Raw genomic sequence first — 13784 nt, 5'->3', positions numbered from 1 at the left:
CTATACTATAATGACTTTTTAAATCAAACACTTGAAATAAATAACAACATTACTGTCACAAACTTTATTTGACAAGGTACGGAACTTTCAAAGCAGCCGCAGATGAATGTACTACAATATATTATTTGATAATATGGCGGCACGCAAACTAGTTCAAAGTAGGGAGTTTCATCTTTTTTTTCTATCTCAGTCCTGTATCTTTTATTAATAGAACCCATGTTTTCCAAATAAATTATACTTTTGTTTTTATACAAGAACTTAATATAAATATCAATATTAATCCAAAATATTTTTTTACAATATGACTTCATCGCGTATTAAAAAAAAGACGTTTCTTAGAAAAGAAACTTTTGCTTAGATTTTTATTAGAATAAAGGAAACTTTCCAAAATTAAAAATATTGAAGGAGAAAATGATTAAACATTTTAACACTTCATAAACAATATGATCAAATTTTAAAAATTATGTACATAAAACGTAAGTACATAAGGCATATTATAATATTGCAGTTTCTTTTAAAAATGCATAAATCTATGCACAAATCTTTGTAGAGTCTGTAAATTTATAAAAGTCATATTATTTCTATTTAAAAAAACATTAGAATATAACGGCATATACTGATTGTCTAAAATCTAGTTTGGCATTGTGCTTAAGTGCATAAGTACATACATTGCAAAAATAAAATTATAGATGCTCATTCTACCTGCAATCTTATATATATATATATATATGCATATATACATATATATATGCATAAGAAATAAGTACACTTTTCTTCTGAAGAAGACTTCAGCAGTATATACATATATACAAAAATAATGACTCTAATCCTGCATAAATTTATAAGTTTCATAATACAGTTTTATAATCCCGGTTATTTATTAGATTCATTGTAAGATGCTCTTCCTGCTAGTTCAAGAAGATAACGATCAGGATGATCCAACCAATCGCTAGCACTTAATTTAACAATTCTTTGTCTTTCTGCCTCTTTTACTTGCCACTTTTTAATGTCCAATTGACGTTCTCTAAAAAATGAATTCCATTTAGCACATTAAATGTCTACTTTGTAAAATAAGTTAATATAATGATATTACCTTAACTTTACATCTCCACATCCCCAAACTTCTAGAGTAGCAATAGGATATGGTGCACCTGCTATACTGACTGAATGGAATGATTCATCAATACTTATATGTGGTGAACGTGGATTACTTCCAAATCGCAAGCCATGAGGATAACCTCTGATTCCTGTATTTAGATACAGTACTTTAGGTCCTTTCTCTATAACTCTGTAGAATGGACTTAATTGAATTCCCACTGAATCTTCATCACCCCAATAAAGATGACTTTCACGCCATTCAACTGCTGAGCACATGCAGTACATGAAATATTCACCATCCTTTTCTGGATCAGCAGCTTTTACAAATAACAACGTTGGACCTCTGTAGCCTAACACATGATGAAGAAAGCGATTAGCGCCTGCTCCATGCTCTGAACTGTTATATAATAAAGTCCAGTGTCTAGGACATATATTGCCTGTAGTTCTGGCTATAATGGCGTGCGTTATATCCTTGGGTGTATCATTTGCCTAGATAACAAGGCTATGATGAAACGCCAATAGAATTTTGATATATTGTTAAATGAAACTTAATTTAGAAATATGCATGTCACGTGTCTCTCCAAATTAAACAATTCCTATTGTGGATATATGTGGACATATATGCACATGTGCATACATATTTGGCTAATCTAAATAAATTGAAATTACCTGAAGATAACATTGTGGTAAAGTGGTTGATAATAACCAAACATAGCTCACAGGCAATAATACTTGAGGTTGATCGAAACAATCAGCACGTTCCAATACAGGTGTTGGAATTTCTAAATGTGGTTGCGGCTGTTCTTTTGATAGCAATGCTTTACCATTTCTATAAGCTGTTGTCAATACATGAACTACATAGCAATGTAGTCCATGTACAATACGTGAACAATGCTGCCACATCCAATTACTAACATAACTCACAGATAAAGTATCTTTCCCATGAAACTGAAATAACCACAGACATTCATCTATGCTTTAACTTAAATAATAAATCAAAATAACAAGTGGTACATCCTACTAACACATGAAATGACAACAGCATTGACAACACGATGTATATAAATACACGTCGTAGTTCCCGTACTATCCATTGCCAGCTGATAACAAGTCATCAGTAAAGACCTTAGTAGATCAGGACATATATCTCCATCTTTTATATTAGAGTATATTGTTATATAATTTTCTAATATAGTTTGGTCGCTCATGACAGACAGAAATTTTTCTGATTGTTGTTTAAACGCAGAAACTGTCAAATGTGGTGTACTTGCTTCAGCAGAGTGATGCAAATAAGTAAATAACTTTTCAGCTAATGTAGGATAATTAGGAAATAAGTACTTTTCAAACACAGACATCGTGATTCCGTGTACATGTTTTTCTTCATATGTAAGATGCGATAAAATCTAGAGAAAAAAATGTTAAGGTTATGTTTTAAATAACAATCGATAATTTTATAAAGTCAATAAAAACAAAATATATGCATATTATTATTATTAAATCAAAGCAGAAATTAGTAATAAACGTCCTGAAAGATTAAAATAAAAAATATAAATATTCGTGTGTGTGTGTGTATGTACATACATACATACATACATACATATATATATATATATATATATATATATATAAAATACGATTTTTATAACTATAATTTTGGTTTATAATAAAACATACAGAATAAAATCTTTTACAACAGAGACAAAAAATAAAAATTCTTAAATCAACCGAGTAATTACCTTGGCTAGGTTATCAATTGGGAAAAATTGTGTAGGAGAACTATGTTCGATGTCATTACCAGAGGAACTTCGTGAAACCGTGTTTGTAGTTAGCGCATTGCTATTATTTGTAACTGCATCAGTCTTTTTAGTAGAATTGCTTATATTACGTGCCACGTGATTACCCATTTTTATCGAAGTTTTTTAATATTTTTTTTTTTTTCGTTATTCTTTATCTTTAATACATATCATTCCAACATTGGCAAAACTTAGACCTATATCAATCTTGTCCGGTATTGCACGAATTTCACATATGTCTACATTCAACATCACACAATCGACTTTGCTTTCACCGCTTATACGCAAAATCACATACACTTTCGTTGCTTGTGAATCAAGCATTAATTTATATTATGTACATATGTACATGTATGCATTCAATATATAGCTACGTATGTGTATATGTATATATTATTACACACGTATTTATGTCAAAGCAGAATGAAATATCGTAACTCACAATTGGTACATACTAATTGGATATATAGTAATGAATGTGGCGACATGGTTAACCGTGTCAAAAAGTGGAACTAATTGCTTTCGATACCAATAACTTTCATGTGTTAAATTTGAAAAATACGAATATAAGAAATATTTATTATATTCACAATTAAAAAAATAATTCTAATGTAATGTAAGATTATGCATATAATTTACAGGAATCTTATGAAATTAATCCTTAACCTTTATATCAAAACTTACGAAAAACAAATATAGTACAGAAGATATATTTTTATTTTTTATTTTTTAGTATTTCTAAAATAATAAAAAAGAAAAAATAATTTTAATTGCTTTCTTAATTCTATCAAATACATCAGCAATGATCCGTACCATTAATGGCGGTTTATTATTCTTGGCTTTTTGGCACTATGTTTTATGACCTCCATTGTATGCAAATGTTTCTTGTAATTGATCTCTCCTGGTAATTTTACTTCATCATCCGTAGTGGAAATGTCGCGAGTGCAATTATATTTAAAACTGCTCTTTTTTTCTCTAGGATGTGTTCCTATACGATTCGTATCATCTACTCGTGGTTCTTCATCTTCGGTAATGCTAACACTGTGATCATGATAAACAAGATTTCCTTCGTACGATACAGATCCCTGAGTAAAAGATATTGTCTTTGATTGTATAATATCTTTCTGTTGCTTCAACGCATTATGTCTAATTACTTTATCATCTTTCTTGTTCTCATTAGACACAAAATTTTGTATATCATTGTCAATATCACTATCGCTGGAACTAGAACGATGTATTATTCTGTGTTTTTTCTTAACTCTTTTTTGTGACGTGATATGACTCTTAGTCATAGAGGTAGAATTTATTATTCCTTTCCTTTGCTTTTGTTTATCCTGTTTTAATGATGCCCTTTTGTTTTCTAATACTTTCTGAAATATGATTTTAGGCATACCTGCATAAATTTCACTTTCTAATTCTTCAGAATCTCTCTTATCCAATTCTTCTACGTTATTTTGTAACTGTTGTTGTGGAATCGTATTCGAGATCTCATGCATATTTTCTCTGTTGCAGTTATTATGACTGATTCTGTTTGTAATTGGTGACATATTATGATATTGTGGCATACAAGATCTCCTTGGATGAATTACTGTTTCATTACTTTGTAATTGACTGCTATACAATCCAGAATCGTTATCATCGCGATTTAGTTTATTCGTGTCATTTGTTCCTACTCTATAAGAAAGAACATCTTCAAGACAATTAAACATTTGTACAATTTTTACAATGTATTCCTTAGGACAATCTTTATGCAACAAATTATTAATAATAATGTTGATTTTATCTTCCTGTATAATATCCTTCAATGTATGCTTTTTCTGAACGCATTGAGGCTGATTAACATTTTTAACATTTTTATGCTGCTGTTGATTTTCCTTATTCAAAATTTTATTATCTTGAATTATCTTTGTTGTATTAAAAACCTGTACAAAATTTTTCGAACTGGGCACAGGGATTTCAAGATTAGATACATTATTACCAGTTTTGATTCTTGAGCTATAATCTATATTATTGCATATATTATTGCAAGATTTTTGGCATTTGTTTTTGTTTTCCTTTACGGATTGTAATGTTAAATTTGTCACTTCGCTATTTAAGTCATCATCACTATCTGTAATCTTTGTTGGCCAATGAAAACTCAATTTACTGCCTTCAGAAATAAATACTTTCCATAATAGATATACGTTTTCCCAGTCATCTGGAAAACCATTATAAAACTTTCCTCTCACATATTCTGGTAATTCTAAAAAAAAAAAGAAAAAAAAGAAAAAAAAAAAGAAAAAAAACAGTGAAAAGTAATATTTTTTTAATGATATTAAGTAAAGACCTTTACAGAAATTTGAGTTCTTACCATTTTCATTATCCACAATATTTCCTTCAAGATAATATACATGTAAAAAAATAGATTGTACACTTGTAGCTGTCAATCTTCTAAGAATAGGTTTACTGCGTGCAGTTTGTCCGCTATAAAAAATAAATATAAAAAAACAATAATAAATATTCTAACGAATTCAGTTTTATAAATTTACCTTTCTAATGTTCCTTTGATAAGCAGATGACCATCTTTGTTTAACATAATTTTCCAATTAAAAAAAGTTCTACCTGATTTTTCTTTAAGATTAGCGATGTTTGTTTTACGAGGATTATAGTTATTATCACTATTATTCTTTGAATTTTCTTGTTGCAATCTAGGAAGATCTTTATCGTATTTGATATTTTTTGTTTGTTCGTATAAATCTCTTTGAACTACAAGAGTTGAGTTTTCATTAGTCAATAATGAATCTCTTTGAACGACTTTTGAATTTCTATTAATTTGACAATGATATTTATTCATATTCAATGACGAAGCAACATCGTTATCAAAGCAGTTATTTTGCCTTGGAGATTGTTGAACATTGGAAGATGCAATTACTGGTTCATATGTAATGTACCTGTTCTTTTTTATTGTCATTATTCTTGGTGAATTATTATTAGAAGACACAATATTATGTTCTGTCTTGAAATCATGTTTTGGCTCCTTGAAAGGTTTCGGAGACAAAGCAGTAAAACTCCAATTCTGTGCATCCGTGTCATTCCAGATTGGCTCATCATTTGTCAATTTACCATTTTTCCTCAATAAAGAAAGTTTCAAGGAACGCTCTAATTTTTTACAACGTTCGTCTTTTTTAAATTTTGAAAACTTCATCTATGTAAATAAAAATATACATTTCTCATCAAATATAACACCATAAATATAATATGACGTTGATACATGTAAATATAAACGTTATCGATTAATCCGTTAAAATTTGAAACTCACCTCCATTATAATCTCAATAATATTTACTTTATTTTCGAAGTATCAAATAGAAACTTTTATAATATATTTTTGCGGAAACGTTTCAAAAATAATCTATTTGTCTTTGTTTCTTATTATTTCCCGCGTAATTGTTTGTAACTAGTTCACCAACTCTTATAATAAATTATACGTATTTACTGCGAAGTTAAGCAGCGTCACAAGTTTTACATTATGTTACAAAATGGCGTTAGCAGCTTAAGTATATATGACCAATGAAAGACCAGCTTTAATTACCCAATCATTTTTGAAATAAAATAATGAAATAATTCTCATAAATGTGTTTATATATATATATATATATATATATATATATATATATAAAACTAGTTTTTTTACATGTGATTCGAAATTGCGTTCATATTTTGTTATTGTTGTAAATATAACGATGAAGGTTAAATGAACAAACTATGAAATGTGTTAAATCTGTCAACTTTGTAATTAGTTAGCAATCGATTAAACAGCCAAAAACATGATAAATGAAATAATGGTATATGAGTATCACATTTTAAATAACATCAGTATATCTCGATATTCATTAATTTACATATTGTTTGAAATTGTTACTTTTGATTATTCGCGGTTGAAACGGCCATATTGAATTGAAAAGCGTGCGCATCCATCGTCTTCGTCAGCGCGTGAAATTTGGGGGGTGGGGAGAATTCTTTCCCAAAAGCGTGCATTGCCTGTCATCCGGATTATAATTCGTTGGTAAAGTACGATTTGTATTAACTAATTTATATTATTGGTTACTTCAATTAATTTTTTTGACTTTTGAAATGACGATAAGACAATTTTAACGAGTGATACGTTTTGCAACATATTATTCAATTATTATATGTGAAAACAATTAGAGAATATAATTTGAAGCGCTATACATACTCACTTAGATATACGAATTAAAAAGCTTAAAAGAAAATAATATTACCGGGGGTGGCTCTTCGCTTGAGTAGGGTGCGCATTTCCAAATAAGGTGTTCTGAAACGACCGATTCGTTCGTGTTAAATGGCGCTACTACGACGTGGACGCCTAATGAATTACAATGTGGTGAACTAGAATAATGGCGGGAGTATTCAAATGTTTAACCTTTTAACATACATAGATACAGTTTACATTGTTTACCTATATATAGTGTAGAAAAGAAGAAAAAGAAAAAAAAATGAAAGACGCAAAATCGCACAGTTTTATACTGTTTACTCAAATTCTAATGAAAACTATATTATTCAGTATATTATCCAGTGAATCATACCGGTGACGCATCACCTGCCATACTCGTATGACTGTTGCCGTATCAAGTAACTGTTTTTATCATGAATATCGTTAAGATTAAAGAATACTTGAGAGAAATAAAACGGTAGTACGTATATGAAATCTTTAGTATTCATTGAAGCGAAGCAGAATCGTAATTTTGTGTACGTATACGCACGCACGTATATACGGTTACATTTCTATTTTGTGTAAAAAGAAATGGCTTGTGTTATTTAAATATTATAAATTACTTAAATATACCTTGCCATCTTGCTTCGATCTCATTCGATCTACAAACACGACAGGATCGAATATTAATTTTTCGTTGATTTAACTACAATATTTCGTTGTAACATTAACATACGTGACTGTACCATTTCTTATTATGAATCATGATCTTATAAAAGCAACGGAGAGAGTTTATTTCTGTAGTCGCCAATTTCGGTTAGAATGAAATCTATTTTCTGATGCATCAAGCTCGCAATGCAGAGAGAGAGAAGTTTCCTCTTATATTTGTAATAATTGGCAACACTGGCATACACTTCATTTGCACATATTAACTCGTAGAGAGACCGGGACACAAAATCACGGTTTGGAAATATTCTTATTTCAGTCGCGCTCGTTTCGACATCAAGGGTGGGGAATCTATTTATAAATTGGGGGATGTTCCATGCGTCGCCCACGCCCGCAGTGCCCACGTAACAATAATTTATTAAAATAATCATAATAACCGGTGTATCAAGATATTGGTGTTTCCTTCTAGGTTAATCTTTGTTGGTTTCATTTTTGTTTGCGTTGAAAGTAGGTGCAGATATGTCTTTTCGTGTTGTACGCAGCAGCAAGTTCCGCCACGTGTACGGAACGTCTTTAAAACGGGAACAATGCTATGACAATATTAGAGTTTCAAAATCCTCATGGGATTCTACGTTTTGCGCCGTGAATCCTAAATTTTTGGCCATCATCGTTGAATCCGCGGGCGGTGGTGCTTTCATAGTCTTACCCCATAACAAGGTAAATATCAAAAGTTTCTCATTCCTTACTTATAAATATCTTTTTTTGAGTGTCGTAAATTATAGTGGTTTTTATCAAGATTCTATGTAGTATATTTTATAGAATTCTTTTCTAAACTTACATGCATGATCATGACACTCGTAGTTCCGATAGTCTCTACTAGTTCTATAGATCCTTGAATAATTATCATAGGTAGGAAGAATATCAGCAGACTATCCTTTAGTGGGTGGACACAAGGGTCCTGTATTAGATATCGCATGGTGCCCTCATAATGATAATGTCATAGCTTCTGGATCCGAAGATTGCGTTGTTAAAATATGGCAAATACCGGACGGTGGTATTTCCAGGACATTGACCGAATCTGTGGTAGACCTGCAGTTGCATCAACGAAGGGTCGGACTTGTGCTCTGGCATCCAACAGCATTAAACGTATTACTCACCGCTGGATCAGACAATCTTGTTTTAATCTGGAATGTTGGAACCGGCGAATGTTTAGTAAGAATAGACTCTCATCCTGATGTTATTTATTCTGCCTGTTGGAACTGGGATGGATCCCGATTGGTAACTACATGTAAGGACAAAAGGATTCGTATCTTAGATCCAAGAACAGGAAAAGTTTTAGAGGATGCTATTGCCCACGAAGGAAGCAAGGCAACACGTGCAATATTTCTAAGGTATGCAAATACATTATACTTTTCTTCTTACCATTTATTTTAATTATTAAAAATGATCTATTTGTAAGTAACATTATTTTTATTTATCTTGTTTGAAATGTTTTTAATTTAATATAGTTACAATCGTAGCAATATGAATTTCATAAGCATATTCTTACAACTAGCTTTTTCTCATTATTAGGTTTTCTTTTATATTCGATAACATTGAAATAAAAAATTAAAATTTTAATGAATAAATAAGAATTTTACAAGATATTTTTGTAATATTAAAAAGGAAAAAAGGCAGATTTATAATATTTGATACACGTGATCTTATTTTATATAAAGTTATTTGCTTTAAGACAACACATTAAAATAGATATTAGATGTATACATTAACTATAGTCAAAATTCAAGCATGCATAACTATAGTAATTAGAACTATACTTCATATATAAAGGCATGTCTTTAATATCTGGTACTTTACAAGCATTAAAAAGTATAAAATATAGCTGCCTTTAATTGTCTTAATACAGCATTATAATGCTTCAATGTGTCTACAAATGAAGAACTCTATGTGCCTGTAAGATGCTTTCTATATTACAAGAATGACAGTAGTTAGTCTTAAACGCGCCTATGTAACAATAATACACTACATGCTTTGCAAATATCTATTATTTAATCACAACATTGGTGCAGATTGCACATGAAAATTTGCATACAAGGTGATGGTGCACAAATGCACACTCAGAGTGGTGAACATTTTTATATTTATGGGAACACAATAATAAAATATTAAATATATTAAATAATAAATTATGAAACATTTATTTCAGTGAATGTTCTTCACGCATAGAATAGAAATGCACAGTATCTTTAATTCTTTGGAATTTATTTATATAGAATTACTTATTTTTTTTTTTAGATTTAGTAAAATAGGACAGTGTTGATGAGCAAGTGAATTTAACATATATATATTTAAGTATTTTCTTTATATCAATTGTAATATGAATTTATCAACTTTTATTAAAATAATGTCATTAAAATATTGCTTCAATGAATATGTAAAAAATATATGGAATAGCAACATATATTTATGAATGAGAGGATAATTCATATGTATTACTATGAGTATTATTTTATGCATATAAATTAATGATTTATGTAGGGTACTACATACTACAGCCTTTTTAACGTATAGCCAAGTAAATTTTTTTTCTATCGATCATCGAACTATATACATCCGCCTTTTTACATTATAATTATATCATGTTAATTGCTCTTCTATTTAGGAGTTAAATATTTTAACAAAATTGATTAAAGAAGAAAACAAAATATTAAATTCTAAACTGAATACTTTTCTTTCTTTTGTTAGTAAAAAGGGATATATTTTAATTGCTTCAAACAATCAGCCTAATTTAGTCAAATTGCTTGCTACATTGGTTTATTGTGATCCTTTTTATGTATTTCTGGATTATTCTTTGGTTATGAGAAAAATCTGCAACAGCTTTCTAAATGAGGCATTTGTCTGCACAATAGAATTATTTCCATTGCTTTTTATCACTTGGTCTTTCCAATTTGTGTAGTGCAAGATTCACATAATTTTAATGGAAAACTTCAAGGTTGAAATTTCATCATGAGGAGGACACCACCTTAGTAAATGCAAATATCAAGACGTCTGCTCTATAGTGTCCAGTTAAAAATTACAGTAAGTATTGTACATTAACTTATTCATCTGAAGTATCATGCTGAAAATGTAAAGTATCATTGTCTCAGTATAGAATATGATTCTCTATGTTTATATATTTAACTATTATATTTTATTTATATTTTTGGAAATAAGAAGAATCATTTGCTGCTCACAAATTAGAAAGGGAAGTATGTTAGATCTATATTGTATACATATCACAGAAACATTTTGCATTCTTAGAAGATAGATGATTGACAAAATTAATTTATAATAAATGTCAAAAATGTCAAGAATAATTTTCCATTTTCATTTCACTAAAATAAAATGTCAGATTACATCTAATACTATAGCAACATGATACACTTTGTGAAGACTACTAATGCTGGCTACTGAAATATTCAATTAATACATGTACTGTTGAAGTTTTAGTATATCTTCATTATTCAAACGTATGGAAGCAATATAATCGCATTTTTAACAAGTTAAGTTTGTACGTGGCTACAGACTAGTAAAACAATAATTCCTCCGATGAAAGCACTTATGAACAGTTGCAAAGTCTCTGTTTATGTTGTAACAAGGTGGATGTTAATAAGTATTGATGATTAATATAGGTACAGAAGATATAATGTATTGCCTCTGATAATACAATAAAATAAAACTAAAACAAATATACAGTATGTACCTTAATCAGGCACGCGGCCAACTTGATTATCTATCTTCCATGTACATTACACATTATACACAAATAAAACATGGATTACCCTTTATATCACATTTTTTACAGTAGGGATATCGGTTTTATGTATGATATCCCATATTTTACATATCTATCGAGGAAGATTTCTATAAAAAAATGTAAATTAATTTTCCTTTGCTAAAATATCTTAATGAAAATAAATATCTTTGTTGCAATATTTCCTGCCAAATGATTTAATTTTGTATTGTTTTAGTTTAAAATATATATGGGTTTCAGAAACAAAGGAAAATTGATTTACCTTTTCTCATGAAGTCATACCTCTGTGTATATATATACATATATAAATATGTACACACATTTTAATGGAATTGCACCAAACCGTGTTATTATCAAAGAAGATATGTTAATTATCTTCAATATTCGTGTGACTTATATTTACACATATTGTATAAAGGAGTGAGAGAAAATGCTAAGTTCACCACTCAAACCTACCAAATTAAACAAAAATTGGAGTAGTAATTATCTAATAATATATTAATGGCATATAAATTTAATTATCTAATAGTGCTTGTAACATTACTAATCCAGTGCCTATAATTGGACAAGTTAACGTTTTCTATCGATATTTAATAATGTTTATTCTGTTTCAGGGGAGGTTTGGTCTTCACAACTGGGTTCAGTAAAATGTCTGAAAGGCAGTATTCATTACGAGCCCCAGACATGTTAGGTGAACCTATAGTTATGGTAGAATTAGATACCAGCAATGGAGTTATGTTTCCTTTGTATGATCCTGATACAAATTTGGTATATCTATGTGGCAAGGGTGATTCTGTTATTCGATATTTTGAAATTACACCCGAACCTCCGTTTGTTCATTATATCAATACTTTTCAAACTCCTGACCCTCAAAGAGGCATAGGAATGATGCCGAAACGAGGTTGTGATGTTAATAGCTGTGAAATCAGCAGATTTTACCGACTAAATAATTCGGGCTTTTGTCAAGTCATTTCCATGACCGTTCCTAGAAAGGTAAACACTATGTTGTTATAGATAGTAATGTTACATTTTTCTTGTTGTTGTTTTTTTTTTTATATCATAATATCTTGTAGTCTGAGCTTTTTCAAGAAGATTTGTATCCTGATACTCCTGGAGATACAGCTGCAATAACTGCGGAAGAATGGGAAAGCGGCGTTGATGCTGATCCCATACTGATATCTCTTAGAGATGGCTATCAGCCATCATCATCGAAAAATGAACTTAAAGTACATAAGAAGACGAATATACTAGATAAAGGGGCAAAAGTTGCATCCAATCCTGCACAAAATACTGCACAAGTATCACCTGGCATTTTTGTGAGTCTTCAGTTTTTTTTTCTTTTTTTTTTTTTTTTGAGAGTTTTAATTTGTTTCTCTAGTTCAAAAACATACATGTTTTCATTATATTCTAATAAATATATTTTTTTGTTTTTATAGGAAGAAATGTTAAAAGAATTCACAGAGGAGATAAGAAAGTTAAAAGCTGTGATTGTAAAACATGAAGGAAGGATACGAGTATTGGAATCAGCTGTGGCTCTTCAAATGAAGGAAGAAGAGAGAAATGAAAAGACATCTTCTCCTGCTGACAGAGAGTTGCTAGCTTCTGACGAAGTGTAATTTCAGAGTCATATTTTTAGCTGACAAAAATAAAATAATTAATCGTGTAACAAAGTAATTATATATTTTGATATAACAATTTGTGTAAATAGTAGGTTTCAGCGATGTGAGGCGTGTTTTGATTCTTGCAATGATCTTTGCTATTTATTGTACATCATTCATCATACATCTACATTTGTACTATCTTTACATCTCTTTATTGTGTTAAAAGTTAACTAATATGGTGTTAGCTGCTGTTAGTATTAAGACATCCCATGATTATATATACTATAGTATTTTACTATGTATATGAAACTTTATAACAATAATTGTTGAAAAGAAAAGAGTGCCTAATTTGTACAGATATTTTGCTGTAAAATAACAAAAGTAAAAATATTCTATTTAAGTAAGTGCTACCCCGTTCCTGTATCTTATTAAAGATAAAATTCGTTTGAGTTGAAGAGATTAAAAAGAGAAAATATATACGCGAATGGTCGTAAGTAGTCAAGAATGAGAAAAAAAAAAATATTTTTAATTGTCTTTGTACCACTCATAGTCGTCATAAATTTTAAATAAACTTTAATCTATAGGAGATTTACGATTGGTCGATTTATTTTATAGTTATTTTT

The 13784-nt window shown here is 29.7% G+C and overlaps 3 protein-coding genes across 13 annotated transcripts; 1 reads left to right on the top strand and 2 right to left on the bottom strand.

Moving 5' to 3' along the window:
* Positions 1-37: 37 nt before the first annotated feature.
* LOC127064227 (uncharacterized) lies at positions 38-3840 on the bottom strand. 2 transcript variants are annotated; one of them, XM_050994973.1, is made up of 5 exons: positions 3705-3840; positions 2124-2501; positions 1768-2046; positions 1094-1587; positions 38-1024 (listed from the first exon to the last, which is right to left on the bottom strand). In XM_050994973.1, exons 1-5 carry the CDS (start codon positions 3705-3707, stop codon positions 874-876), a joined length of 1305 nt encoding a protein of 434 aa, XP_050850930.1. In that variant the 5' UTR covers positions 3708-3840; the 3' UTR covers positions 38-873. The 2 variants fall into 2 exon arrangements, with proteins under 2 accessions (XP_050850930.1, XP_050850929.1); XM_050994972.1 differs by lacking the exon at positions 3705-3840 and adding an exon at positions 2835-3448.
* LOC127064215 (uncharacterized protein MAL13P1.304-like) lies at positions 3586-7956 on the bottom strand. 6 transcript variants are annotated; one of them, XM_050994924.1, is made up of 5 exons: positions 7735-7956; positions 7154-7203; positions 5420-6075; positions 5242-5354; positions 3586-5133 (listed from the first exon to the last, which is right to left on the bottom strand). In XM_050994924.1, the coding sequence occupies exons 3-5, from the start codon at positions 6073-6075 to the stop codon at positions 3707-3709; spliced, it is 2196 nt and encodes a 731-aa protein (XP_050850881.1). In that variant the 5' UTR covers positions 7154-7203; positions 7735-7956; the 3' UTR covers positions 3586-3706. The 6 variants fall into 6 exon arrangements, with proteins under 6 accessions (XP_050850881.1, XP_050850880.1, XP_050850878.1 ...); XM_050994923.1 differs by lacking the exon at positions 7735-7956 and adding an exon at positions 6793-6911 and having other exon boundaries at positions 7154-7572; XM_050994921.1 differs by lacking the exon at positions 7735-7956 and having other exon boundaries at positions 6793-7572.
* On the top strand, positions 6847-13747 carry LOC127064225 (coronin-1C-A). Of its 5 annotated transcripts, none has more exons than XM_050994965.1 (6): positions 6847-6936; positions 8279-8484; positions 8677-9158; positions 12175-12553; positions 12634-12876; positions 12997-13747. In XM_050994965.1, exons 2-6 carry the CDS (start codon positions 8287-8289, stop codon positions 13174-13176), a joined length of 1482 nt encoding a protein of 493 aa, XP_050850922.1. In that variant the 5' UTR covers positions 6847-6936; positions 8279-8286; the 3' UTR covers positions 13177-13747. The 5 variants fall into 5 exon arrangements, with proteins under 5 accessions (XP_050850922.1, XP_050850920.1, XP_050850921.1 ...); XM_050994963.1 differs by having other exon boundaries at positions 6857-6936; positions 8276-8484; XM_050994964.1 differs by lacking the exon at positions 6847-6936 and adding an exon at positions 7620-7637 and having other exon boundaries at positions 8276-8484.
* Positions 13748-13784: the final 37 nt, after the last annotated feature.

The sequence above is a fragment of the Vespula vulgaris genome, chromosome 5, assembly GCF_905475345.1.
Source record: "Vespula vulgaris chromosome 5, iyVesVulg1.1, whole genome shotgun sequence".
Classification (NCBI taxonomy): domain Eukaryota; kingdom Metazoa; phylum Arthropoda; class Insecta; order Hymenoptera; family Vespidae; genus Vespula; species Vespula vulgaris.
The sequence above is the reverse complement of the archived record's forward strand: the minus strand, read 5'-3'. Positions and strand labels throughout refer to the sequence as shown.

Coding starts and splice junctions, on each gene's coding strand:
- LOC127064227 (XM_050994972.1), bottom strand. CDS start 3,002: ATGGGTAATCACGTGGCACGTAATATAAGCAATTCTACTAAAAAGACT. Junction 2,502..2,834: donor CAATTGATAACCTAGCCAAG/GTAATTACTCGG, acceptor TTTTTTCTCTAG/ATTTTATCGCATCTTACATA. Junction 1,588..1,767: donor TACCACAATGTTATCTTCAG/GTAATTTCAATT, acceptor CTTGTTATCTAG/GCAAATGATACACCCAAGGA.
- LOC127064215 (XM_050994920.1), bottom strand. Junction 5,355..5,419: donor ATCAAAGGAACATTAGAAAG/GTAAATTTATAA, acceptor TATTTTTTATAG/CGGACAAACTGCACGCAGTA. Junction 5,134..5,241: donor TATTGTGGATAATGAAAATG/GTAAGAACTCAA, acceptor TTTTTTTTTTAG/AATTACCAGAATATGTGAGA.
- LOC127064225 (XM_050994961.1), top strand. CDS start 8,144: ATGCGTCGCCCACGCCCGCAGTGCCCAC. Junction 8,172..8,275: donor CCCACGCCCGCAGTGCCCAC/GTAACAATAATT, acceptor TTGCGTTGAAAG/TAGGTGCAGATATGTCTTTT. Junction 8,485..8,676: donor TAGTCTTACCCCATAACAAG/GTAAATATCAAA, acceptor TAATTATCATAG/GTAGGAAGAATATCAGCAGA.